Source organism: Pelecanus crispus, chromosome Z (assembly GCF_030463565.1).
Source record: "Pelecanus crispus isolate bPelCri1 chromosome Z, bPelCri1.pri, whole genome shotgun sequence".
Lineage (NCBI taxonomy): Eukaryota > Metazoa > Chordata > Aves > Pelecaniformes > Pelecanidae > Pelecanus > Pelecanus crispus.
In genome coordinates, this window is record NC_134676.1 from 33,823,421 (window position 1) to 33,847,488 (window position 24,068).

General features: G+C 35.6%; 1 protein-coding gene across 1 annotated transcript in view; it reads right to left on the reverse strand.

The window, feature by feature from the left end:
* PTPRD (protein tyrosine phosphatase receptor type D) overlaps positions 1–21,173 on the reverse strand; it is a 300,998-nt gene extending 279,825 nt beyond the window's left edge. The window contains 1 exon segment of the mRNA XM_075726637.1: positions 21,089–21,173. Within this exon segment, the coding sequence (XP_075582752.1) occupies positions 21,089–21,173 (85 nt within the window).
* Positions 21,174–24,068: the final 2,895 nt, after the last annotated feature.

The window sequence follows — 24,068 nt, forward strand, 5'->3', positions numbered from 1 at the left end:
AATGTTGCTTGTATCATCTGCTATTACTACTGGTTGACGTTGACCTCCTTTTAATTCTGTGATTTCTTGTAGCACTGACATACCTACTACTCCTCAACATGGCAAAAGTAGAAAAATCACTTATGTAAGCATTCAGAAAATGAGACAAAGTGTTAAAGGTAGGAGGGAGCAGACACAGAGGGAAAAGATAAATGATGACTGAATGCACAAAAAATTATGTTCAAGGCTGTGAAAAGTGAATTGCTATCAAGAGAAGTTATTCTAATGCCAGTTAGAAGTGTTTGCATGACCTGATAGTAGATTGACTGATTTCATGAAATAAAAATGCATCTATTCTATAAAGATAGTGCCTACCAAGAATCTTGTATAATTATAATTATTATAAGTTGGTTTATTATGCAATTGTACTATTTTATACTATCAGCTGCATTATTATTTGTAATTATTATTATTACTGTATCCCTAAAAAATAAAATCGGTTACCAATAAATAGCATAGAAATAATATGTAGTATTTCACACTTACTGAAGGTTCTCTTACTAAGATACTATTTTAAAATACTTATTCTGACATGTTCTTGCATGATTTAGGTCTTTTCAGAATATCTATGAACTAATTTATTTCTAAGATGGAACATCAATTATTTTAGGTCCAATCAATCAGTCAATCAATACATGTCTAATAGTTAAAATGAAATTAAGACAAACTATAAAAGGATCCCTCATTTTCTTTATGAAACCTACTAGTACAGCTCTGTGCCTGGAAGACACATGCTGAACAGCTGCACTAGGAGGTTACTAAACAATATTTGTCAGGAGAAGAGGCTATTTGTAAGACATTTTGACCTAATCCCAACAAAATAAAAAGAAGGGAGAAAGGCAGAAAGGTGGCAGAAGCTGTATCAAAGTCCTGAATAAACCTGAAAACAATATGAAGTGTGTATACCTTGATGTGACTAAAAGGCAGGCTGCTACAATATTACTATATTTCTCAAGTTTCATCACTGTATTTATTTGCTGGATATTTCCTTGAAATATCTTCAACATTCAGATAAGATTTCAATCACAATGCCTCATTTATAATTCATTTAATCCTATTCTTTATCTAGAAAAAAGTAGCTGAAGCGGATGTCAGGAGGCTACACATGAATAACAAGCATATGTATTGCAACGGGAAATATATTTCATTTAGTGATTCCTACCTACTAGTGCGATAAGATAATGTCTTTATATTAGAATATGAGAAATGCTTTTCAAAAGAGACAGAATTCACATACTTTGAATATTAAATAACTCAGATGCTCTTTGAAGAAAGTTATTCTAGAATACCATCATGTGAGACTCTGTCAGCATTAACTCATTGTATGAGGTAAGCTGGAAAACAAACCTGCATGAAATTTGGTGACGTTTCTATTGTTACTAACACATACGCAAATTTGGCTGTATTAAGACAGTTTCAGTATTACATAGCAGGAGAGTAATTGATGCAGCATGTATTTGTGAGATCGCTATAAATGCAAAATGTACAAGATGTTTATAGTCTATGTGCTTTCAGAGACTAAAACCTGTTTTAAATACATATCCACTAGAATAGTAACAGATCTTCCTAGTCGTCACAAGCCTTGCCTTTCCTAAGGAAAAAAGAAGTTCTTAAATTATGGACCTATTGCATAGATATTAACCTAATAAATATGACTTTAGCAGTCCTTTAGTATATAAATGGGTGTTAAATATTGTATCTAATCTGTATTTGAGCTCCTTTCTTAATAGGCAATTGTAATTAACATGCACAACTCTTGCATACATGCCACAGTATAAATACGTAAGTTTAAAAAAAAGGTTTCAATGGATATCAAATATCCTGATTTGCCCATATTATCTTATTTGTATCTGTAAAATTTGCATTTCTAACTTAATTTGACACTTTGGTTATCACTATGTATTTCTGAACCTTTTTCAAAGCATTTGACCTTATCTTAAGCCTTGAATTTCATTTATTTACTAGAAGTAGTCTTCATTCAAATCCAGAATTCTAGTGCAGAATATTATTCTTTCTCTGTTATAATTAAGAAAATTTTATAGAAACACTCTCTTTTGTACTCTAGATATCCATCAATTTCTACATCAGATGAACAGAAAAATGCATCTGTCCTTTTTTCATTTGTTTTTACGTAAAAGCCTGAGGTAGCAGCAGAACCTGATTAATCATTATTTGGAAACATCACACCATTAAACTTAAGTTCCAATTCAAAGATGATTTTGTATTGTAGGGAACACCACAGGATTATTATTTTCAGCAGTAGGAATAGTCAAGGCTTTGAAATCTTTTGTTATTCAATCTGTCATTTCAATTAGTCCAAACTATCTACATTTACCTTTATTTTTTTCTCCATCTGTGTGTGACATTTCACTGATGAATAACTAAATGTAAGAGAACAATTTCATTCTTATGGCACAGTATTTTTTCACCCGTGCAATTGTGCCACCATCAAAAAGAAAGCACAATTATTATTCACATTTGTCTGTGATCAGCCCTCAAATGCCTTATGGCACAGTAAAATAGCCAGTCCAGGTGGATCAAAAGCAGGTTTTTTTCCATTTTAGAACTGTTTCCACCATCATCAAGCATTTTGCTGTACTTAAATTCCATTTCTTATAATCACTCATTCTCTTCACAAACAGAATTATTCAATTACATGGCTCCACTGCACACTAGAGGTCAGCCGTTAATGACCAAGATGTATTGTGATATGCTTTTATTATTTCTAACCAATGAGAGAGATAGTATCTTGTATTATAAAGCTTTGGTCACCATCAGGCTTCTCATTCATTTTTGAAAACAAACCAGCTATTCAATCTAACAGTGAACAGATGAAAAAACTTAAGTAGTTTATGACTACTAATTGTAGAAATTTAATGTCAACATGATACATACAAACATATATAATAAAACCTTACAGTTTTGCTTCAACTCATTTTAAGCAAGCTTTACCAGAGAATGGTGTACAACTGAAATAATTAGGTTTTGTCACTCATCTTTAAATATTATTACTCTTCCTCTTGTCCAAAACTTAATTAGAAAATCAGGGAAGTAAAAAAAATGCAGAAAGTATCAATGAAAAGCAGTTCAGGATTTAAAAATTAACGTGGTTTGAAATAAAAAGCTTGTTTTGCCTGTCATTCAGTAGGAAATTATACACTCACCTAGAACAAAATACACATTTTTATTACACTACGAGAACAAGTTTAAGCAACTAAAAAAAAAAAGGTATTCTATACATTACACAATTTCTATTCATTGAACTCATGGTATATTTTACTTCATTAAAGTAGTAAATTATACCGACTTTTTAATCTAAAGGTTTTCAACACAGCTGAGAAAGTGAAACATAAAGGCACTGTTCAAATAGTAGGGATTTTGATTACATGGAGTTCTAATGGCCTGGTCAAAACTTAGTACTGAAATGTACTGAGCATACACAAGAGAATTCTATGTTTTAACTGATACCTAGTTAGTTTTTACAGCTTTTATTTTAAGTGTATCAAATTAATGTGTGTCAACGATTTACTTACTGTATTTGGAACTCTGATGGAGTGTTTCACACAGTGTAAATATAGAGGAAGATATAAGTTCTGGACTCTGTAATTTGCATAGGATTTTTCCGACCGATTTCATTTGTGCAGGATTTCACCCACACACTTAAAGACATTTATTATATAGATAACTGAAGGTATATTTATGAAAAAGAGATCATTCCTTCAGCCAAAATAAATAGTAGGTTTCTTAGTCACAGACTTTCCGATGTGGAACAGCACTTGAGGTGACAGGGATACATGCAAGACAGAGACCTCAAGTCATGCAGTTCTTTGCCTTATTGTAAGTGGCGTAAAACTGGAATGCGTAGAATATGAAAGGGTAGACTCTGTAAGTTGTCTATCTCTCCTACTTGTTTTTCTGTCATGATTGCATATAGTTGTGTTAACACTTTCAAGTTTTGGGTTTGCTTTCCACTGTGAATATTGCATGTTAACTTTTTATGAAAAAAAAAAAAAAATCTAATCTATTATTAAACTTCCAATTTTTCTCTCAATCCTAGCTGTGTCAAGGAAACAGCATTTTTTTTAATAGTATAAGAACTCCCATTCTTATACCTATTTCTACAGAACTAGTAGGCTTAATAATACTATACTTCCACACTTTCATGTCAACAGCTGAAATACGACGTTAAAAGTATTAAGGGCACATTGAAATTTAGGTATTAATTTTCACAGAACCATGGATTCACTGAAGTTGGCAGTCACATCTGGAGAGTGTCTAGTCTAACCCTGGCTCAGACCTGCTAAAGAAGTTTGCCCAGAGTCATGCTTTCTTCAGTTTTGAATATGTCCAAGAATGGAGAGTCCATAAACACTCTCGACAACCTGCTCCATTGCTCGGTCACTCTTGGAATAATAGTAATAATAAAAAAATTTCTTATGTTTAAACAGAGCTTCATGTGTTTCAGTTTGTGCACGCTGCCTCTTGTGCTGTCACTGGGAACCACTGAGAAGAGTCTGGCTCCCACATCTTCACTCCCTTCCATCAGTTATTTATATACACATGAATAAGATCTCACTAAGCCTTCTCTCTAAAGGCTAAGCAGTCCCAGCTCTCAACTTCTCTTTGTATGAACAACGTTTCCATCGCGTCACTGCCTTTGTGGCCCTCTACTGGACTCACTCCAGCATGTCCATGTCTCTCTTGTACAGAGGAGCCCACCACTGGACCCAGCACTCCAGATGCATCTCACCAGTGCCAAGTAGAGGGGAAGGATCACCTCAGCCCAGGAAGCTGCTGGCCACTTTTACCACAAGGACACATTGCTGGTTTATGGCCAACCTTTTATGTACCAGCACCCCCAGGGCCTTTTCTGTCAGGCTGTTTTTCAGCTGGTCAGCCCTCAGCATGCAAGGGATCATTCCTCCCCAGCTGCAGGGCTTGCCACTTCCCCTTCGTGAACTTCATGAGGTTCCTGTCAGCCCATTTCTCTATCCTGCCCAGGTCCCTCGCAACAGCACCTTGTGCACAGTTTTGATAAAATATCTTATTTAAGGAAACAAATACAAGAATTTCTCCATTTTCATTTTACTTCCCCAACAAACCCAAGGACTAATGTCAATCTTAAGTATAGTCAAAAGAATTCCTGAGGCAATGCAAAAGAAAGTTACTGTGAATATTCACACATAGACCACTAAATCAGTTGTTAGCATTTAAGCAAGAAGTTTTGAAACTTATGAACTGCTTTACTTACAAGAAGTTTCCAGGATAGAACCATGGAATCATAGAATCATTTAGGTTGGAAAAAGACGGTTAAGATCACCAAGTCCAACCATTAACCTAACACTGCCAAGTCCACCACTAAACCATGTCCCTAACCACAATGTCTACACGTTTTTTAAATACCTCCAGGGATGGGGACTCAACCACTTCCCTGGGCAGCCTGTTCCAATGCTTAGCAACCCTTTTGGTGAAGAAATTTTTCCTAATATCCTAGATGTCTAGCTTGGAATAAAATTGCCAACTCCGTCACATAAGCTTAAGAAACCAGCCACTGTCTATGATGTAGTTTTCAAAACATCACTATTTTGATTCAGTTCTAGATGATCAGTGTGAGCTGAACAGTAGTTTGATCAGTACTAGGTGATACAGTATTAACTGATACAGTACCAGCTGATCAAAATTACTAGAAACAAATTTTCAGTCACTGAATTTGGCATATAGACCCAACATTACAATCTTGAATATGGACAGGTGAATGTCTAATCCGGTACCACTAAAGCAAAATATTAGTCATTCTGTACCCAAAACACTTTTATTGAAATACACATCCACAAAAGAATCCCTACACAAAACGAGGAACAATGAAAATTAATTGTCAAAAAACCCAGTCAGGTCTCTACAATGAACTCTGTTACATGGTTCATTGTCCAGCATTAATTAGCTACAGTCAGCTTGGTATTGTCTTTTATTTTTCACTGAGGCAACACATATCAAGGAGCAGTTTGTCTAAAAGTACACCCAACGTGTTAGGTTAACCCCCTCCCAGCGCTGTTCATGTTGGAGAGCTACAGTGCTGTGCACAAACTTCATGGCTCTTGACAGCACAAATACCACAAATGAAGAGTTGCATGAAGAACTGAAATGGCAGGTCTTAGGGGATCAAGCAGGAAAGCACTAAGCTTTACTGTTTGTTAGCAAGGGATCAGTGCCAATCAACTAATGATTTAATTACTTAGACTAATTAAGATAATGAACAACAGCAAGCCTACAATCAATTAGGTTTATCCAAACTTTCTATTTTTAGGATAGGAATCTGAGAACTACATTCTTCTTACAGGTACTTAGTGTGAAGGCTGTGCTACTTCAGTCTCAGAAAAAATAAAACAGAATCAATAAAACATAAGGGTTGCATTTAAAAAAAAAAAAAAAAGGTACGCAGAGAAGGAAAAACAACTTTGCAAGAGCTAGCAATTCTACAGATCTAGTAAGTTGGGAAAGCATGTTAAATTTTAGCAAAACGATGATTCTTAAAATTCTTTGCAGAGGTAAAACTTCTTTTTTTTAACAGAAGAAAAAAAAAAAAAACAGACTACTTGTGCACAATTACACTCCCCTTCAAAAAGGTCTGTCTAGTCTTGGCACATAAAAAAGTAGAATTTGGCTTCTTTTTATGTCATTAATAAAAGCCCACCCTTTCTTCACTGGAAGCACTGAAAGATCACCAGAAAATAAGTCTTGTCTGTCTGACTGCTTGTCTGATCATACAACACAGATACCACTGAAAGGGTCTTTGTAATTACTGGAAACAGTCTGGTCAAGTAAAAACAATTTTAAATATCCAAAACCAGAAATAAAAGGAAGAAGTCTGTCCATTTGAATATGAAGAAAGCAAGGCTGCTACTGCTTAAGCTTTGTGTTGTAATGCTACTTTGCTGACCTCTAATGAGTTTCTGCAACGTAGATGAAATTTCTTTGATGAATTTTTCAGTCTATTATTTCCACATGGCTGCTCCTGCTTTGTTTCTACTTTGTGATGCATAATTGACAACACTTCTGTACCAGATTCCACGGACATTTATGAAAACTAGTGCTTACTTTTGATGTTAAGAGAGGAGTGGAGAAGCTAGCAAGAGAAAGAATAAAGACAGCTGAAGGGGAAAGGGGATGCATAGGAAGAAGCAGAAAGGGTAAAAGAAGGATACAGGAAATCTGAATTGCTGACCTAACACGGTGAGACCCATAGGAGACTTACAGCACAGCAGAAAAGCGGGGTCACTTTCTGGTGCCACAGAACATAAAGTAAGCAATGGGTGGTGAAGTTCAGGCACAGCCTGTCGCTGGGCTTTGCAGGTGCACAGCAATCCCTCTGCATTCCACCCAGGCCAGCAGAAGAGCGCTTCCTCACAGCAAAAAGCATACCTTCTCAAAGCAGAAGACTTCCCTGCTGGCCCCCATCTCCAGTCAGAAAACACTCCAGCTTTGCCTGAAGGAAACTGGGCCACAGACTGTAGGAGGTGTAATCACCCAATAGTACAGGTGTACGGGCAGTACACCTGTGGCCCTAAAGGACAGGCAGAACTTGGAGCCGAGTACTCAGATTGTGATGAAAAAGAAGACTGGAGCATCAACATTATTTTTAGACCACAGCATCTGCTGTCTTGCACATACTTTTAAAAGCTTTTATATTAGGAGCATTTAGAGATAAATACTACAGTGGTGAGATTTAAATTATCCTAAAATACAGTTTACTGTTAAATGGTATTTGTGATTCCATTTTGTATTCACCTTTAAATCATTACTATGTTAATTGTCTTTTCTGAACCATGTGTACATTCTAAAGAGAGAGGAAATGTATTAAAGGAACATAACTTCACCTCCAGAATAAAAGTAATAGCATAATTTATTTATATTCAATAAAACAGTTGTGTTGTAATCAGAAATTAACATCACTGAAATACTTTCACAGAGCTGGGACTTAAGATCCTTTCTGAAACTTCAATCTCAAAGCATTTGAGTATAAATGACTCAGCATATGGCACGAAATATTGCCTTTTTATTTTTCTGAATGAGTTCTTGGACACAAATTGCAGTAGCCTTCTAAAATTATCAGTCTTCTGGATACCATTGAGATCTCAGTGCCTGTATTACCACTGTGTAGTCAAAGACACCAGCTTTCCTTGAAACTGTGCATTACCTGCCGTGCATTTTCCTAGCATTATTCTCCCAATAGCAAGCAGTGCTTGCCTGCCTTAGTAACTTCTTTTTTCTCAATCCAAAATCTGAAAGCTATTAAAATTTACCTGTAATGTCTGAATATACTGGTTAAGGTAAAGAACTAAAAATAAGGATTATTAATCTACCTCTTAAAAGTCAGTTTTGGATACGGTACCAGGGTGACACCTGTGAAAACAATTAATAAAAAAAACCCTCTTCTTTTGAATCTGACAGTCTCAGTATAGACCCTTCTCTTGCCTGCAGTCAGATATCTAACAAATATAATTTTTGAGGTTGATCTGTGCACAAGACATAGCAGTCCTTTCTGGTTTAAGACATCTATAGCTCAAGCAGAACAGTTCTGATGATTTGCAGTTGCAGTTTTACATTCTGTTCATCACCTAAGAATTAAACAGTAATACACCTAATAAGAAAACAGTAATATGTAATTAGAAAAATTGTCTTGTTGATATGAGGAAGATTGTAAAGGCCACAGATTTGACAGAATATCTAGAAACTGAGAGGTTTAGGTTTGGTTCTCTTACATTAGAGACCCCTTTTTTGTTCTTACCGATCCTTCAGAATACTTTCTTTATAAAATGGAAAGACATGACAGATCTATTTACATCAAAGAGGACCAAACTCCTGATCTTCAGGCTCTGAGAGTAGTGCATCTTTCCCCCAAGGTTAAAGTGTATTTTGCAGGGAAGAATAAGGCACTGAGCCATTACTCACAGATAAGAAAAAAAAACACCAAAAAAAATTAGATGCTAAAGACTTGGCAGATCTGCTTAACGGTAGAAATGAACACTTATCAACAAAGGCACCTACAAATTCTCAGTCAAACAAGTGCAAATATTAGAGATGAAGCCATACAGAATTACTAGTCTATACATCTGAGGAGAAAAGAAGGTTTGGTGCATTCTAGACAAAAGGTGGATTTTTCTGGCTATTGAAAAGGTAAACAAATCAAGGCATCTTACTGCAGTTGGGGATCTGAGAATAATTTGGCTAGGAAAATCTAGTATTTTCATATAAATAAAATCTACAAATTTCATCCACATATTCCAACTTCTGTATTTCAAGATCAGATAAATTCATGGCCAAGTTTAGTTGAAAATCCTCTCTAACCTCCATTCACATATTCACATTTATTCAGAAGGAAAAAAGAAGCAGAAAATTGCAATAGCACTGGAAAGTCATTTATTAGTTTTTAGCAATACCTGTACATTACATAGCTATGAGAAGAAATGCTCCTTTTTTTTTTTTTTTTTTTTTTTTCCATCCTACACTTCATACACAAAAAATTCCAGAAAGATTCAAGGACCAAGTTTATGCAGACTTTGGTTATTGTTCAACTGTCTATACGTAACCTATCCATTATCTAAATTGAGATCAATCATGAATTGTCACAAATACTCAGCTGATTTTCTCAAGACACCAAATGAGCTCCTGCTCTGTGTAGGTACTGAGCTACTGTCAAATAGTGTATACCTGACAAAATTTTTCTGAAGACTTTCTGCCATGGGAAAATTCCACACATTTTTCATGTAAATCTAAAAGGTAATTTCAACATACTCATGTTATCCACACCATTGTACTTATGAGTCTCCGAAGCACTTCATTTCACTGTACTATTTCTAGAAGTCTGTAATTCATGAGTAAAAACCAACACTGAGCTGCTAAGTAGAATGCAAATCATCAATCTAGGAGAATCATGTTCAGTTAACAAAGGGAAAATGAATAGAAATAAAACTTAAAAAAACCAGTTCCTAGTTTTTGTTTCTATCTAGACTGGAGGTATTTGTAAAAAGTTATGAATAATACCTTTTCAATAGCATAATAAGAAGCAACTAATTTTTTATGTATTAGTAAAGTCTAAAATAATTTGTTATAACTTATGAGGTTCAACAAAACTTCAGACATTAGAAACAAGCAGGCATAGCTTTGTGCTATGACCAGCTTTTACAAGAATGCAACAACGGAATTTGTGATTTTAGATCTGCATTAATAAAAGAGTATACATTGCTGCAGTTCCTGATACGGGAAACTGACACAAATCTGACTTCATAAATGTCAGAATGCAATGTAAATATAAAAAGTCAATAGCTAAATGATAAACATTTATCACTAAAGTTGGTAATAAAAAGGCAGGTGTTTCAAGCAGCTAGTGTATGTTAATTAAGTAGCCATTGACTAAAAGCATTTATTCAGGTTTGTCAAAGGGATAGTATTACTACATTTTTATTTCATACAATACTTAAAATTTCAAGAAATGTCTTTAATAACAAACTGATCTTTAACTAGTGCATTGCCAAATTATTTTAAAGGAATCTAAATTAATTCCTTATGAGACATTTAATTTGAAAAGGAACTACACACCATTCATATCTTTAAGGAAATCCTCATCCACTTGATCTGAAAAGCTGGACTTAAGAGTAGATACAAAGTCATCTTCCTAAGATGTTGTAGGATCTTTCTGTTTTTTTATAATGCATACATCTTTAGATGCTACAACCTTTAAGTCACTTTCATCAGACCACAGATTTCAAAAAAGGTCAGTGGACATGTTACACTTGTTCATATGAACAGTATGTCTGAAGACGAAGGATTACAAGAAAAAAGAAAAAAAAAGATGACTAGGATTTTCCACTAATGTACCTCGCCTGTGAACTGTAAGGCAGCAGAAGGCATCCTGTAAAATCACTCTAATCCTTCTGTCTCCGGCCCCACAGCAATGTATACACACATTGCCACACAGCTGGCATACATGTGAGCTCCGCCATCTGCAACGGTAATATAATAATTTTCCAAAATTATAAAATATCTTTGCTTAGAAGCTTGCCATTGCTTTTCATTTCACTTGCTGGTTTCAATGGTATCAACACTGTGATACAAGAATCTCCAAATCAGCTTTTCTGGAAAAGGTACGGTGATGAATAAACAGTGGTGAACAATGCTTGTTGAAAATATACACATTTCTGAATGCAAGACCACAGCAAATGCGTTACTGGGTCACATTAAGTCTGTGTAGCCTGCTAGCATGTCTCCAGCAGTGCCAAAGGAAGGTGCTATCTGGGCACACTAAGCCTGGGCATTTTTTGAGGTCCATTCACTTCATACTCCTAAACATATTAAAGCTGGCAATTCTGCTTGCTCTTTTAGTACTAATTTATGGACATCCTGTAAACGAATTTTTGAAGTTCTTCTTTGAAATGACAGATACTGTCTGTCTCCACAAAAACATGCAGCAAATTCCATCTTTTATCTGCTTTTAATCAATCTTCTACTGTCGTTCTCAAACATCACAGTTCTATTATTATGGGGTGGGTAGATATCTGTTCCGCTTTCACTTTATCCTCTACCCCCATAATTTTGCAGACCTCAGCCACAATCCCCACCGCTGCCCCTGCCATCTCCTCTTGAAAATGGAGGAGTCTTAGCCTTTTCAGTCTCTTCTCACGTGGCAGCTGTTCCATCCTCTGGGCCGTTTCAGCTGCCATTGTCTGCACCTTACCTAACTCAGCTGTGTCTTCTTGAGATATGTGTATCAGACTGTATTCTAGTATGCAAGATGTAGGTGCACTAAGGTTTATACCATATCCAATAATCTCCTCCTTTCCTTTTATTTCCTCAGGTAGAATTATTCATAGATTTAAAACTAGCTGTGTCTTTTGCATTAAAAAAAGACAAATGGATTCTCCTTGTCATTTTTGTACTGATACTAGCATCTTGTTTAGTGTTTATAAAATGCATCAAATCTTAACCTGAGAATATTCAGATATATAGTAGCAAACTGCCATTTAAGCAGTCTGTTCCAATAGTTACAATGTAATTGTCCAGAATCAGGCACTAGATTATTGTTACATTCTCCGCAAACTTATTAAGCAAAATTCTCTACAATTTACAACCTCTGTCTTCTCTACATGAAAATATGTATACATCACCTAGAATAAACTTTCAGTAATCTTTTTAATAAACAAATTTAACTTATTACCAAAGATGATAAAGCATTTTCCTAGTCCTGTATCTATGTTTTTCTCTTCCCTGAACTTTCTCCAGTTTGTCAACACATTTTTTAGAATGAGAAACCAGGACTAGATTTCCACTGTATTATTAGCCTCACTAGTCTTCTATATGTAGGGTTCATATGCCTTTCTACTCCCACTCATTCTACCCTTGCTTTTCAACCAAAAGATTTTAGACCCTACTGCCTCATCTTAACACAAGGAACTTTTTCACAAAAAAACTTCCAGTTTATTTTCAAAATCATTACATTTAGGGATACTACTCTCTATTCTGGACTGTAGTTTTCATTTTCAGCTGTTTGGCTTTGCATTTGTTGCTGCTAAAATGTGTGCTGTTTCACTAGAAAAGGAGACCGAATTACTATTTCTCTCTCCAATCCAGACATCACCTGCCAATGTTCTCAACAGTTATTTTATACATTTTTCTAAAGCATATATGAAATTCTTGGAGGAAAAAAATGACCCAGGTAGAACTCTCCTGGAAATGCCCATACATAATTAATCCTCACTGCCAAAATAAATTTAGTATCACTTTCCCTTGTTGTTTCTTCCTCCTTTTTCATATTTGCATGTGCCAAAAAAAAAAAAAAAAATATCAATAGTAATGGAGCCTCCCTTCCATCCATATGCTGCTACTGAAGTGGAAAGCACAGAACTTGAAAAATACACAGTAATTTAAAAATTAGTTTCTTCAGCACAAACTAGAACAAAAACTCTATCCGGTTAAGTTTCGTAGCCACATTTAGTTGAAGAATTTATAACCCAATAGAATAAATTTTAAACTTCCATTGAACTGTCTTCCTGAACAACAGCCTTACTGGTAAAAGGCTCTCAAAATTTCTTTTTAGCAAGGAACTTGAGAATGTGGGATGTATTGTGGAATTCTGTTATTTGCTATTACTTCGTGCAGCAAGACCATGTCCAAAATGCTGATTACAGTCATGCCCCAGAATTTCTTGTAAACTAAAATGATTATTTGCCACATACTTGCATTCACCTTGTATGAGCCATTTCAAATTTGAATCGTCTTTCATCAATATATTCTCTTCAATTATATAACATGAACTCTTTACTCATCAACTGATATTGTAATTCTTCACTCATTTTTCTCATAACATGTATATTACAGCCTTGTATAATTCAATTAAAGTCACAGTAGCAATTTATACACAACTTTATGTTTAAACCTCTTCTATAGCAATTTGAAGTCAAGATGTAACTTTATTTTTCACATTGCAACCTTGAGAAGGAAGCAGTCAAATTAATTTAGTTTGCACCACCAAAAATTCATAAAATTTGTGCATATTCCCAAAACTTTGAAAGGATTAAATTAAAAATTATTTGCCTAACTATTTTGCATAAATACAGCTTCAAGCAGACACTATTTAAGGCAGAAAGATCCTATACATCAGTAATTTTGGAGGAAGGTGGTTTCCTGAAAGATAGGGTGCAAACAAAAGTGAATGGTGATCTTCCTATATATTTTCAGATTTTTATAATTTGTTAAAGCTGTTGTTCAGAAATTCACTGCTGAAACAGATGCTACTGCTCAAGATTTTATCTCAATTTTAGCCACTGAGGGTTAAACCTCAAATAAGGAGTGGAAATATTGTAAACCACCACAGCTGTGTGAATATAACCTAAAAAAATCTAAAATTTCTATACTGCTGTTTCTGCTTTCTTTTCCCCTAAGAATTTTTCCTATATTAACACTATGATACGTACTTTTAGTATTTACGTATGTAGACATGTTCTTAAGCAAACTAGCAAACACAGACATACTGGAATTCCCTGCCAGTTCTGACAAGGGAATATTAATGACCCACATTCCTTTGTCTGCCAGTGGTCATTACTGACGCTGCAGGGAATTGCACACAGTGAGACAGTTACCCATACTGAAGTTTCTCCAGAAACACCTTCTGTTAAACAGTTGACATTAATCTAAATAATGTGTTTTTGTCCAACTCTGTTAGGCCATTAAAATACAGTTCCCTTATCTAGATTTCTTGGTGTCTGCAAAGACTGGAGACCCTGGATTTCCTGACTCTGGTTTTATATATGCTCCAGAAAATCCAAAAGATGTACGGCTTTCATACTTGCGGAGACTTCACTGCCTCTACAGACAGCCACAGGCAATGTTGCCAGGGCTTAAAGGCTTCTCAGAACTCTGGAGCTTGCGACTCAGCCCTGTTCAGTGCTCTGCTCTTGGGAGGTAGGGGCCTGCAACTACCTAAATTAACAGCAGCTGTGAAACAGACATGGAAACGATCTTCAAAGTTGCAGAGATAAACTTACAAAAATGTTCAGGAGAATCATTCTGTAGCTGTTCTTCAGTTTATTCTGTAGTTCAAAGCCCTGGTAAACTATATTCAATTCTGAATCTACACCTCCCAAAATACACACAAACCATTTGTTCATATTAAATTTTGAAATGTTTTGTTACATACAGATTTAGAGATAACCCAAACACCTTCTCAAAAATTATGTGAATTGGAAAACTGTATTCCTCAAGCAGCTCTCAATTTTGCTGTTAATACTTGATAATTTAAACCAAGTTAAACAGATATGGTGGTAATTATGGCTACACTTGGAATTAAATTATTCAAATATGCTTTAATATATAGACCTAAAAAATAAAGGTTGGATAAACCCTGGTTTATGCAAACATCCATATTATCTGTAGTTTCTGTGACTAAGTCAGTATGTTTGGAATCGTAACATAATGTTTTTACCTCCCCTGCTATTCTACCTCAACTATCACATATATTCCACAGTCTTCACTCTGCTGCAGAGCAAAATGAATACAGCTAGAATGGTATGGTATAACTAGCTGTCCCACTTTTCTCCAAGACTAAAACTTTTGAGAACTGATGGGTGATTTACTTGACATATTTTAATTTCATATTTAACAAGTGCATTATAAAATTACTCTTGCAATACTATATACCAATTTTCATAAAATCATCTGGAAAATGTCCTAGGGTTGAACTGTAGAGAGCATATAGAAATTCCTGAATAAAGAATATAAACAAAAATATAAAGCTGGGGTTTTGGGTTTGGTTTTGTTTTGTTGGTTTTTTTTTTTTCAGAAAAGGCAGTCCATATTTAAACTCTCCTGCATACATCACCATTACTAAAAGAAATAGCAAAGTAAACAAAGGGCTATATCTTAACACAAAATGGACGTTGTCAGCACTAAGATACAAAAATAGATGATACTGAAAAAATAAATACCAATAAAGAACAGAAAGATTTTATCTTTGGATTTTACAGTTCTTGCTACTGCCCATAACTGAATGCAATAATTGAAATAATCTCTCTAAAGATGTCAGAGTTTAAATCTGAATCTAATATGACAGGAATTTAGTCCTATTACCAAAGGCACAGATACAAAAAAATAACATTCCCATGTCGGGCTTGCCTGCATATAATGTTTATGAAGCTATTCTGGAATAGGTGGGTTTTTTTAGTGTAAACCATGTATGTCCAGTTGTAAGACTTACTATAAGATAATTACTTTCTGTAAGATAATTACTTTGGAAGATCTATGTAGGTTAGTTTAGTGTTGTAGACAAATGCTTAGAAACAAAAATTTCAATGTGGACAGCATGAATGTGTTTCAGCTTGTCGAAAAACAAAAAAATTAAAGCAGATGAATGGTATTAGCAGGGAAAAAAACAGGTGTTCTTCAAAAAACAAAATGAAGGAACCAAATGAATCAAGAAAAAAAAAAAAAAAAGAAGAAAAATAGCCGCCTTATGTTTGATTTCACCAGTACAAAACTACTGTGTTTAGATCCTATTTAAACAAGAATTTGTCTCAATCACCCCAACATTTGTTAAAAGTAATCACTGCCCTGTCAGCACTAAGTTTTAGACCTTCCTGATCCTGGTCTAGAGAAGATTGTGAAGACTTTTCTATTAGGCAGCATGATGCTAACTGACACATACGCATCAGGAGCCAGAAAGCAAACTAAGCATTATTCATATTTCAGACAACTGGGAATGGAAGCAATATACAATTAATGTATTCTTTACGGTTAGTGTTTCTGTTTCCCTTTTTACAGTCAGTTGCAACCACTTCTACTGAATGAAGAAAGAATTGTGGCTTCTTTTCTAAAACAGCATCTCAAAAGAAGCAGCAAAAGAAAAATGTCAGAGTAGAAGCTATGTAACCAAGAACGAAGGAAAAGAATTAAACAGACAAAATGACTGGAATGCAGCAGAGAATGTGAAAGTGCTAGTGACCAGGCCTTTCTCAGGGTGGAGAAGGAACAGGATGTGTGCTGTGAGAATCGATTTAATTACCAAAAAGCAGAATGCAGAATATCTGCAGAAAATTATTTGATTCTATTAATACAAATTAAACTCATGAATTTCAAAAACTAGGATACTAGGAAACACCAGGAATAACAATTTTAAAATCATTTTATATGTTATATATCTCTTTGACCTCAGTGATTAACTTGACACCTCATCATTACAGTGGTCAAAAAGAGATAATATTATACCACATTCTATAGTTTGAAAAGAAGTCTGTTACTTAAGAGTCTCTGAAACATATATGCTTCTTGTTATCAAACAGATGAACCTGCAGAAAGCTTCTAGGCAGTTATGATTCTGCCAGTTCATTTAGAAAACATGACAAAATGGTAAATCTCTTATGACAATGATATTACTAATTTCTTAGTAGATGTAGAGAAGTATTGCCTTAACACAGATGCCATCTATACCATTGAGAACAAGGCAGCCAATTATAAACACTGTGAACTAGCAGATTGTCCTGCAAACAAGAAGGCTAAACAAACATTTTCTTTCCTCTGTGAATTCTGTAACATCCTATCACAGTGTGCATAGAAGCTATAAATACCAAACATAAATGGAAGCAGTTAAAAATACCATATTCTTCAAGATTTTTCACTTCTTATACTTACAGTTAACACTTCATTTTACTAACCATAAAAGGTAAAAGAGCAAAGGTAACTTTCCCACTTTTCAATTTTGCTTACTTTGCTCAGTCAAGCATAAACTTGGTTTCTGGATTAACAGTAAGAACCAAATCTTGGTTGCACACCTAAGGGGCATAGTGCACTCATCCAGTCCACCAGGGAAGGGGTTTTTTTGGCTTTTTCACCCTGTATACTTTTGAGAGGTAGCCACAGGAGAGTTTATCAGCCCGTGCCAACAGATTTCAGAGTGTGAGGTCTTTCACAATGATGGAGAGAAACAAAGATGTCTCATTCCCTCACTCATCTGTGAGGGTATTACGTAAACAGAAGTACTAGGGACTACTGCTGGGAACTTCTTCAAAAGCTTGAGGCGGGCTTGCCTCTTGGATCCCACCCATAGTGATTTCACAGTGAGATCAGAAGAGTATGAGTTACTTAGACATTTTACTCTGGAAAGACGACAATGCAGTGGCAATGTCAGAATACATCTTCTCTTCTGTAGTACCTTGGTGCTAGCAACAGAAAAATGATTTAAAAAAAAAAAAAAAAAGGCATGGCCTTTCTACAGTGACAGAGGGAAAAAAAAAAGGTTTGTCCCCTTTGTCTCACCTACTATGTCCTCTCCCCACTAAAAGGAAGTAACAGTCCTGCCAACTGTTTGTGAAGAAGTTCAAGAAGAGCCCCAGACAACAGTAGGGTCTAGGACCCTTTTACAAAGAGCTATACAAACAGGAGCAGTATCTGCAAGAGTGGAGGGGCAGACCAACTCCAGCACAGCAGGAACTTTTCTTCAGGTCCTCAGGAAATCCAGAAGAAGAGCTAATCATGCAAGAAGATGACACATCTTTCTGTGTGTCTGCACACAGAAGGCTCACTCATCCTGTGCTATCTCTCACCCAGCCCATAAAATAACTATGTCTGTGGAAATCCATCTCTTCCAAACAAACAAAGTACAGTGTGTAAGAGTAAAATGTTACTGTGACTCTTAAAGAGCTCCTCTTTTAGATCGGTAAAACAGAGAAACATTGATTTACAATGCACATCATTAATGCAATATTATGTGGAGACATATAAACATATATATGGCACAGAATTTAGTTCATACCATATAATGTATACCATCAGTATATACATATATAAATATTTATGCAACTTAAAAACCTGTGCATATTAATTACTTGACAATCATAGTCTCTTTCTTTAATCTCATAGGTTAAGAGACAGAGGAATATGCCGTATGGTTTTCAGCACTATATACAGAAACAGTAAAACCAGAGATACCTAGTCTATCATTTCTTAACATGATTGTCTGCTTATTCTCTACTCTGGAATGTCTTAACAGAGACTCTGACCTAAAATCTTAGCTAGTACACAGCACAAATGAGTTTGTCTTAAAGCATTTCTATTTCTTGTAAAGAAAAAGGTAATGGAATTATTATTCCATTATACTTCAGTTCCAAAATTCTAGCAGTATTTTTCAACTTTTTCTTAGTTGAATCTTTCTAATATTTTAACTTTTTTTAAAATCTTCCTAATTTTTTTATTTGTAAGTATTTCTAAATTGTCATTTTCTTTCTTCTATTGACTAATAATGATGAGATGCAATAGATACTAAGTAATAACCATAGATGATATTGGAACATTATAAATCCCTCCAAGAAGATAACCTAATGTATCTTTTGTTTGGCTACCCTCTATTCTTGTAACTCTGCCTAGTAATACCTACTAATTACAAAGACAAATATACAAAATCATAAAGGATTAGTTTATGTGAGTTCTTCCAGCACAAAACTCAGCTGATTTGTGCATTTTTGAAGGATGATCTGTGGTATTTAGGGTGGGGTGTTTCCAACTTACATTAACAGCACTCCTGACATATTATCTTTTAACATAACCACATGAAACTATTAATGATCACATAATACGACAGTATGGCATAAACCAGTGTCTAAAAGGAATAGAAAAAAACAAGTAATTAATCTTTCATCTTGAAGAGACCTTTGCTTTGTTCTCCAGTCAAGATAGTACACTAGTCCTGTAAAGAATATGATTATTAAGAATCTGTTTTTGAAAACACTACTTATCCACTATTAATTAATATTAATATTAATATTAATAGTGGTATTAATATTTATTAATACATCATTTTTACTCTTTCTCAGTTTCTTTTAAGACTGTATCTTGTTGTCCAGGCTGTTTCACTGAGAGTAACTCCCACAAAAAGATCATCTTCGTGCATCTTACAACCTTTATTCTGCATGTGACACTCCATAGATTCTAGCAACACCACAAAGTCCTCCTACTAGCCCTAGTCAGCAAAGGCTAATAGCTGATTCTATTTTGTTTCATGATATTTAAAATAAAAAAGAATCATAACTGGAATACAGCAGTTTTGGAAAACAGAATCTGAAAACTCCTTTAAGAACTGTACTGAGACACCAGCCAATTTTGAAGTAAACTCGATGCTAACCTTCAAAAAAACTATCCTCCTTCCCCACAGAGAAGAATGATGAAAGAAGTAACCTTCTCTTTAATGTATCATGATCACAGAAACTATACCTTTCTCTCACAAGTACAGGACTACCAAAGGAGTTTTTGGGGTTTGACTGTCTTTTTGCAAATTGATACCCGACTGGGGTTATCAAAACCAAAAATCATTCACTACTCACAGGAGGTTGGACATTCCATTATCTGAAGCAGAAAAGGTATACCAAATTCTAAACATGTATGTTTCTACGCGCAGAATTTACTTTTAAAATAGGTGGTATACTACAACTGCAGAAACATCCAACATACAGGCCCACTTCCCAATTAATTATTTGCTGGCTAAAGTGTTAAAACATCCTTGGCTTCACCTTAGACAAAATCATCCCAGCTGGTCATTATCTACCTGGAAAGGGGCCAAAGAATCTCAGCTGTCAGTACTCAACTTACATGTATGTTTTGTCCTTTTTTTCTTTTTTTTCATTTACTTCACTTCCATAGAGCTACAGTTTAAACAAGGAAGTCTTACTACACATGGAAGTAGAAAGATTTTCTATCTCTTTTATTGTTGTAATTTAGTATACCTGGAGTGCAAGTGGTAAGTAGAGTGATAAGGAACTCTTCAATATGCAATTCCTGAGAACTGATTTATCCAACCTTACCAACACTGTTTTTATTCTTGTGTGTTCCTACTTAATTCAACTGCTCTTTTGTTTTACACAGATGTGTGAAAAAACACAGAAGTCTTCCAAACTCAGAGCTGGAACAAAGTTATTGATTGGTGATGTATCTGCACAAAGTCAGGAAGATTCAGTAGGAAAATAGCCCTCAATCAAGTTAATATTAACAGTCAACTTGTAGCAATAACAGTCAGCTTGTAGTAAACCTGCAGGTCAACAGGTGGAAAGCAAATGGCTTTTCTCGTTTGCACATTACTTCTGCAAGAAGCCACAAGACAGCTGGGAGAAGGAACACATGTAAACAAGGCAGACCTAACGATTTCTTAATTAAAAAGAAGATATTATCTTCCCATTAATAAGTAAACTAATTGACCAAAATCCAACAGTTTCCCCTCAGTACAAGTAAACATAGGTACCTTTCCTCACTGAATTGTCACACATTTAGTCCAGCCACTAAGTTGTCAGTTCTGCTTGATTTGTTTGGATACTGTACTCTGCAACAGCTGTCGGAAATAATATATTAGAACAGCTGTTGTGGCAGTTAGAAAGGGCCTGGAATTTTAATTGGACTGGATATTAATTGGGGGGCAGTGGTTTGTTTGTTTTTTTTTTTATAAACAAAGTTACGAAAAAATTATTCAAAGAATGACAGATGTCATGGCCAAGACTTAAGCATAAATGAATAATAAGCTTACTTTCAGCATCAGCATAGAGTAGCAAGCACAGGAGCACCACCACTGGCCTGACTACGTGCATCATCCGACAGCTTGGCACCAGCATGCTTTGGCAGCCTTGTTCTCACTGGCTTAGAAGCCACTGCGAGTCTGTCCGGTCTGAAATTTCAGATGAAGTATTTTCAGAGCCTGTGGAACAGATAAGAAAAAGAGAAAAATACAGTTAGCAAGAACAGGGCTTTTTCTAAGCATTCACAATTTGAGGCAAAACGATTTTAAAAGACAAAAGGGTAAGGGAAAAAGAAAAGGAAACGTGATGCATTTCAGGCTACTGGCATATACCAGAAGATTCAAGGTATGGTATATGTTAGCACTGTTCCAACATACTGCTCAGTGCACCTTTTCTACCATAATCAAACATCTGTCACACCACAGATCTTTTGTTGTATTCAACAGCACCTTCTGAATCACAAGAACTGTCACTGTTAATGAAGTATAATACATCATTGGAATACTCATATTGCAAGAAGGGAATCAAAGTGGATTCAATATTCAGAATAAAAAGTCCGCTTGCATACAGCATATTGGGAGTGGATGCTCTGGCATCTGGTAAGAATAACACAGCAAAATCTGCTTCATGAGGTGTTCTTAAAGCTAGACATCAAATGCTAGCACACTGCACACTTCAACAACTCTGAAAATCCCTGTTGTGATTTCCTGTACATATCTGAATTATGCTTAACAGAAAAACAGAAATCCAGCATTGAATGAATGGGTTTTAAAATCTACCACACCTGAGCAGTAACAGAAATTAAGGAATATAAAAATATTTTCTCTCTCACAGGAAATACTAGAGATGTCCCCAAATAGCCTGATGTCACTAAAATAACATTGAAACGTAATTTTACTTTTCGAAGGGTCTGCAAAATATAAACTTTGGCAAGTTTGATACTATCTTTTTCATTAACACACAAGTGCTTTCCATGCAGTGAAAATAAAAACCAAAAGGGCGGAGAAAAAATTATACTAATTACCATTCCACTAGATAGATCTTACAGATTTGTGGGTGGTATAAAGAGCCCATTTTACAGTACAGTGCAATTGCTCAAAGAGTCTACTCAAGGAAGAAAAGATATGAGCAGCTGTTAGAATGGCTGTTATGAGCCTCTTTTGTAAAACTATCTTTTGAATCAGCTACTGCCGGCAAAAAATACAAACCTAAGGAATCTTCATGGTCAGAGTGCTGCAGGCACCAGCTCCCGCCTTTCATCACTACCACCTTTATGCCAGCATTTCAAATGACAGCAAAGTGCATGCGGCATCAGTCCTGTTGGACTCCATTTGCGTCTGTGCAAGTGTATCAGAGCCAACTGCTACATAATGATTTTAATGCTATCACAAGGACAGAGATGTATGAAATGTACTTTCAAGGAAGAGTTGATTTTGATTCTGCTTCTTCTAGACTGCAGGAGTTACAAGGGAGCCCCAAACTACCTGCAAAGGCAGCTCACTTGTGGACAAAACTTTATGTTTTATTGGCAAGCAAACACACTAGCTGACGTGTGAAGGTGAATGGCAGAAATGTGATGGGTACTAAGATTTGTGTCTGAACCATAAACTGCTCCCTTTAGCAGGGGAGGAAGTGAAGAGGAAACACGCTGATTATTAAAAAGGGGAGCAGAGGAGGGGGAAAAAAGCAACCATGAAGGTGCTTGTTTCATACTGTCTCTTATGGGGCACTGGAGATTATTTTCAGACATTCCAAACACTCCCACCAAAATATTAATGTGGTATCTAACAGAAAAAATATTATCTGCTTGGGGAAAAAAGGGAGATTTTTAAAATCTCATGTTCCTGATACGTGAATATGCACTTATCCTCTACAAGCTGTCTGCAAATGAAGAGATGGATCACAAAACCTGGCAAAGAAAAGATTGAGAAGAAAAAGGAGCACTTTTTTTTTTTGTTTTTTAATTAAAAACCCCATTCCATTCTTTCACTCTAAATGCACATACAAGCACTTAGGAATACTGCAGTCATTGTCTCTGCTTTGAAGGTGATATTCATTACCACTCAGATCATAAAAACCAAGGCCCTCAGTACTTCCTTTTTTTGCTGCTTCCAAGTGTCATGGCTTAGCTAACCTGATAAACACACTAAGGTTTCTAGGAGGCCCTTTGCCTGTTGTTTTCTCTCTTCACCTGCTTATGCTTCCATAGCAAACTTCTAGTATTTTAAGTCAAGTAAACAGAAATACTTGAATACTGATGGCAAGTGGGTCCTTCTATCAAGCGAGTTGAAGACACTGTTAGTGGAGGCATGTAGATGGTGGTTAGAGAAAAGCGAGCCAGAGACAGTCAGGTGCTATCAAGGTTCTCCACACAAGTCTGCCTCAGCTTTACCTACAAAAAACCATAGCTTCAGCAAGGGACTCTGCTACTGACAACTGTACCAGCCTTGAGATAGGTAATCATCTGGTATGTAGGTCTATACTTGGCTTATTTGTGGAAACTAGCATGGAGGTGCAATTCCTTACAAAGACTAAATGCAATTATCAAACAAGTATTAACTTCAAAATCAAACCACCTTCATAATTCCAAACCAAAATGTTCATCTAATGCATTATTAATTCTTAAATTAAGTAGTTTCTTCCCTTTTCCTCCTGACAATGTCTTGTTACATCCGGACTGTGGTACCAGAGACAGTGAAAACACAAACAGCATTTGCAGCACCAGGTTATATTAGCTCTTCCTCAGAGGGACAACATTTGTTTCACAGAATGAATCCAGAGTGAAATACTTTCTTCGCAGCCCTTGTTACAACATTCACACTGCGCCAGTGCAGAAAGATGGGGCTTCTCCTTGGTAGAACACTGATCACGATAGCTACCGAGAAATCAAGAGTTATTTGAAAAAAACTCTCTTTGTGAAGCTTTAATAAAAGATGTTTTTATTCTAGGATAAGTACTGCATAACTGCTGTCTTAAATAAACAAAAATGAC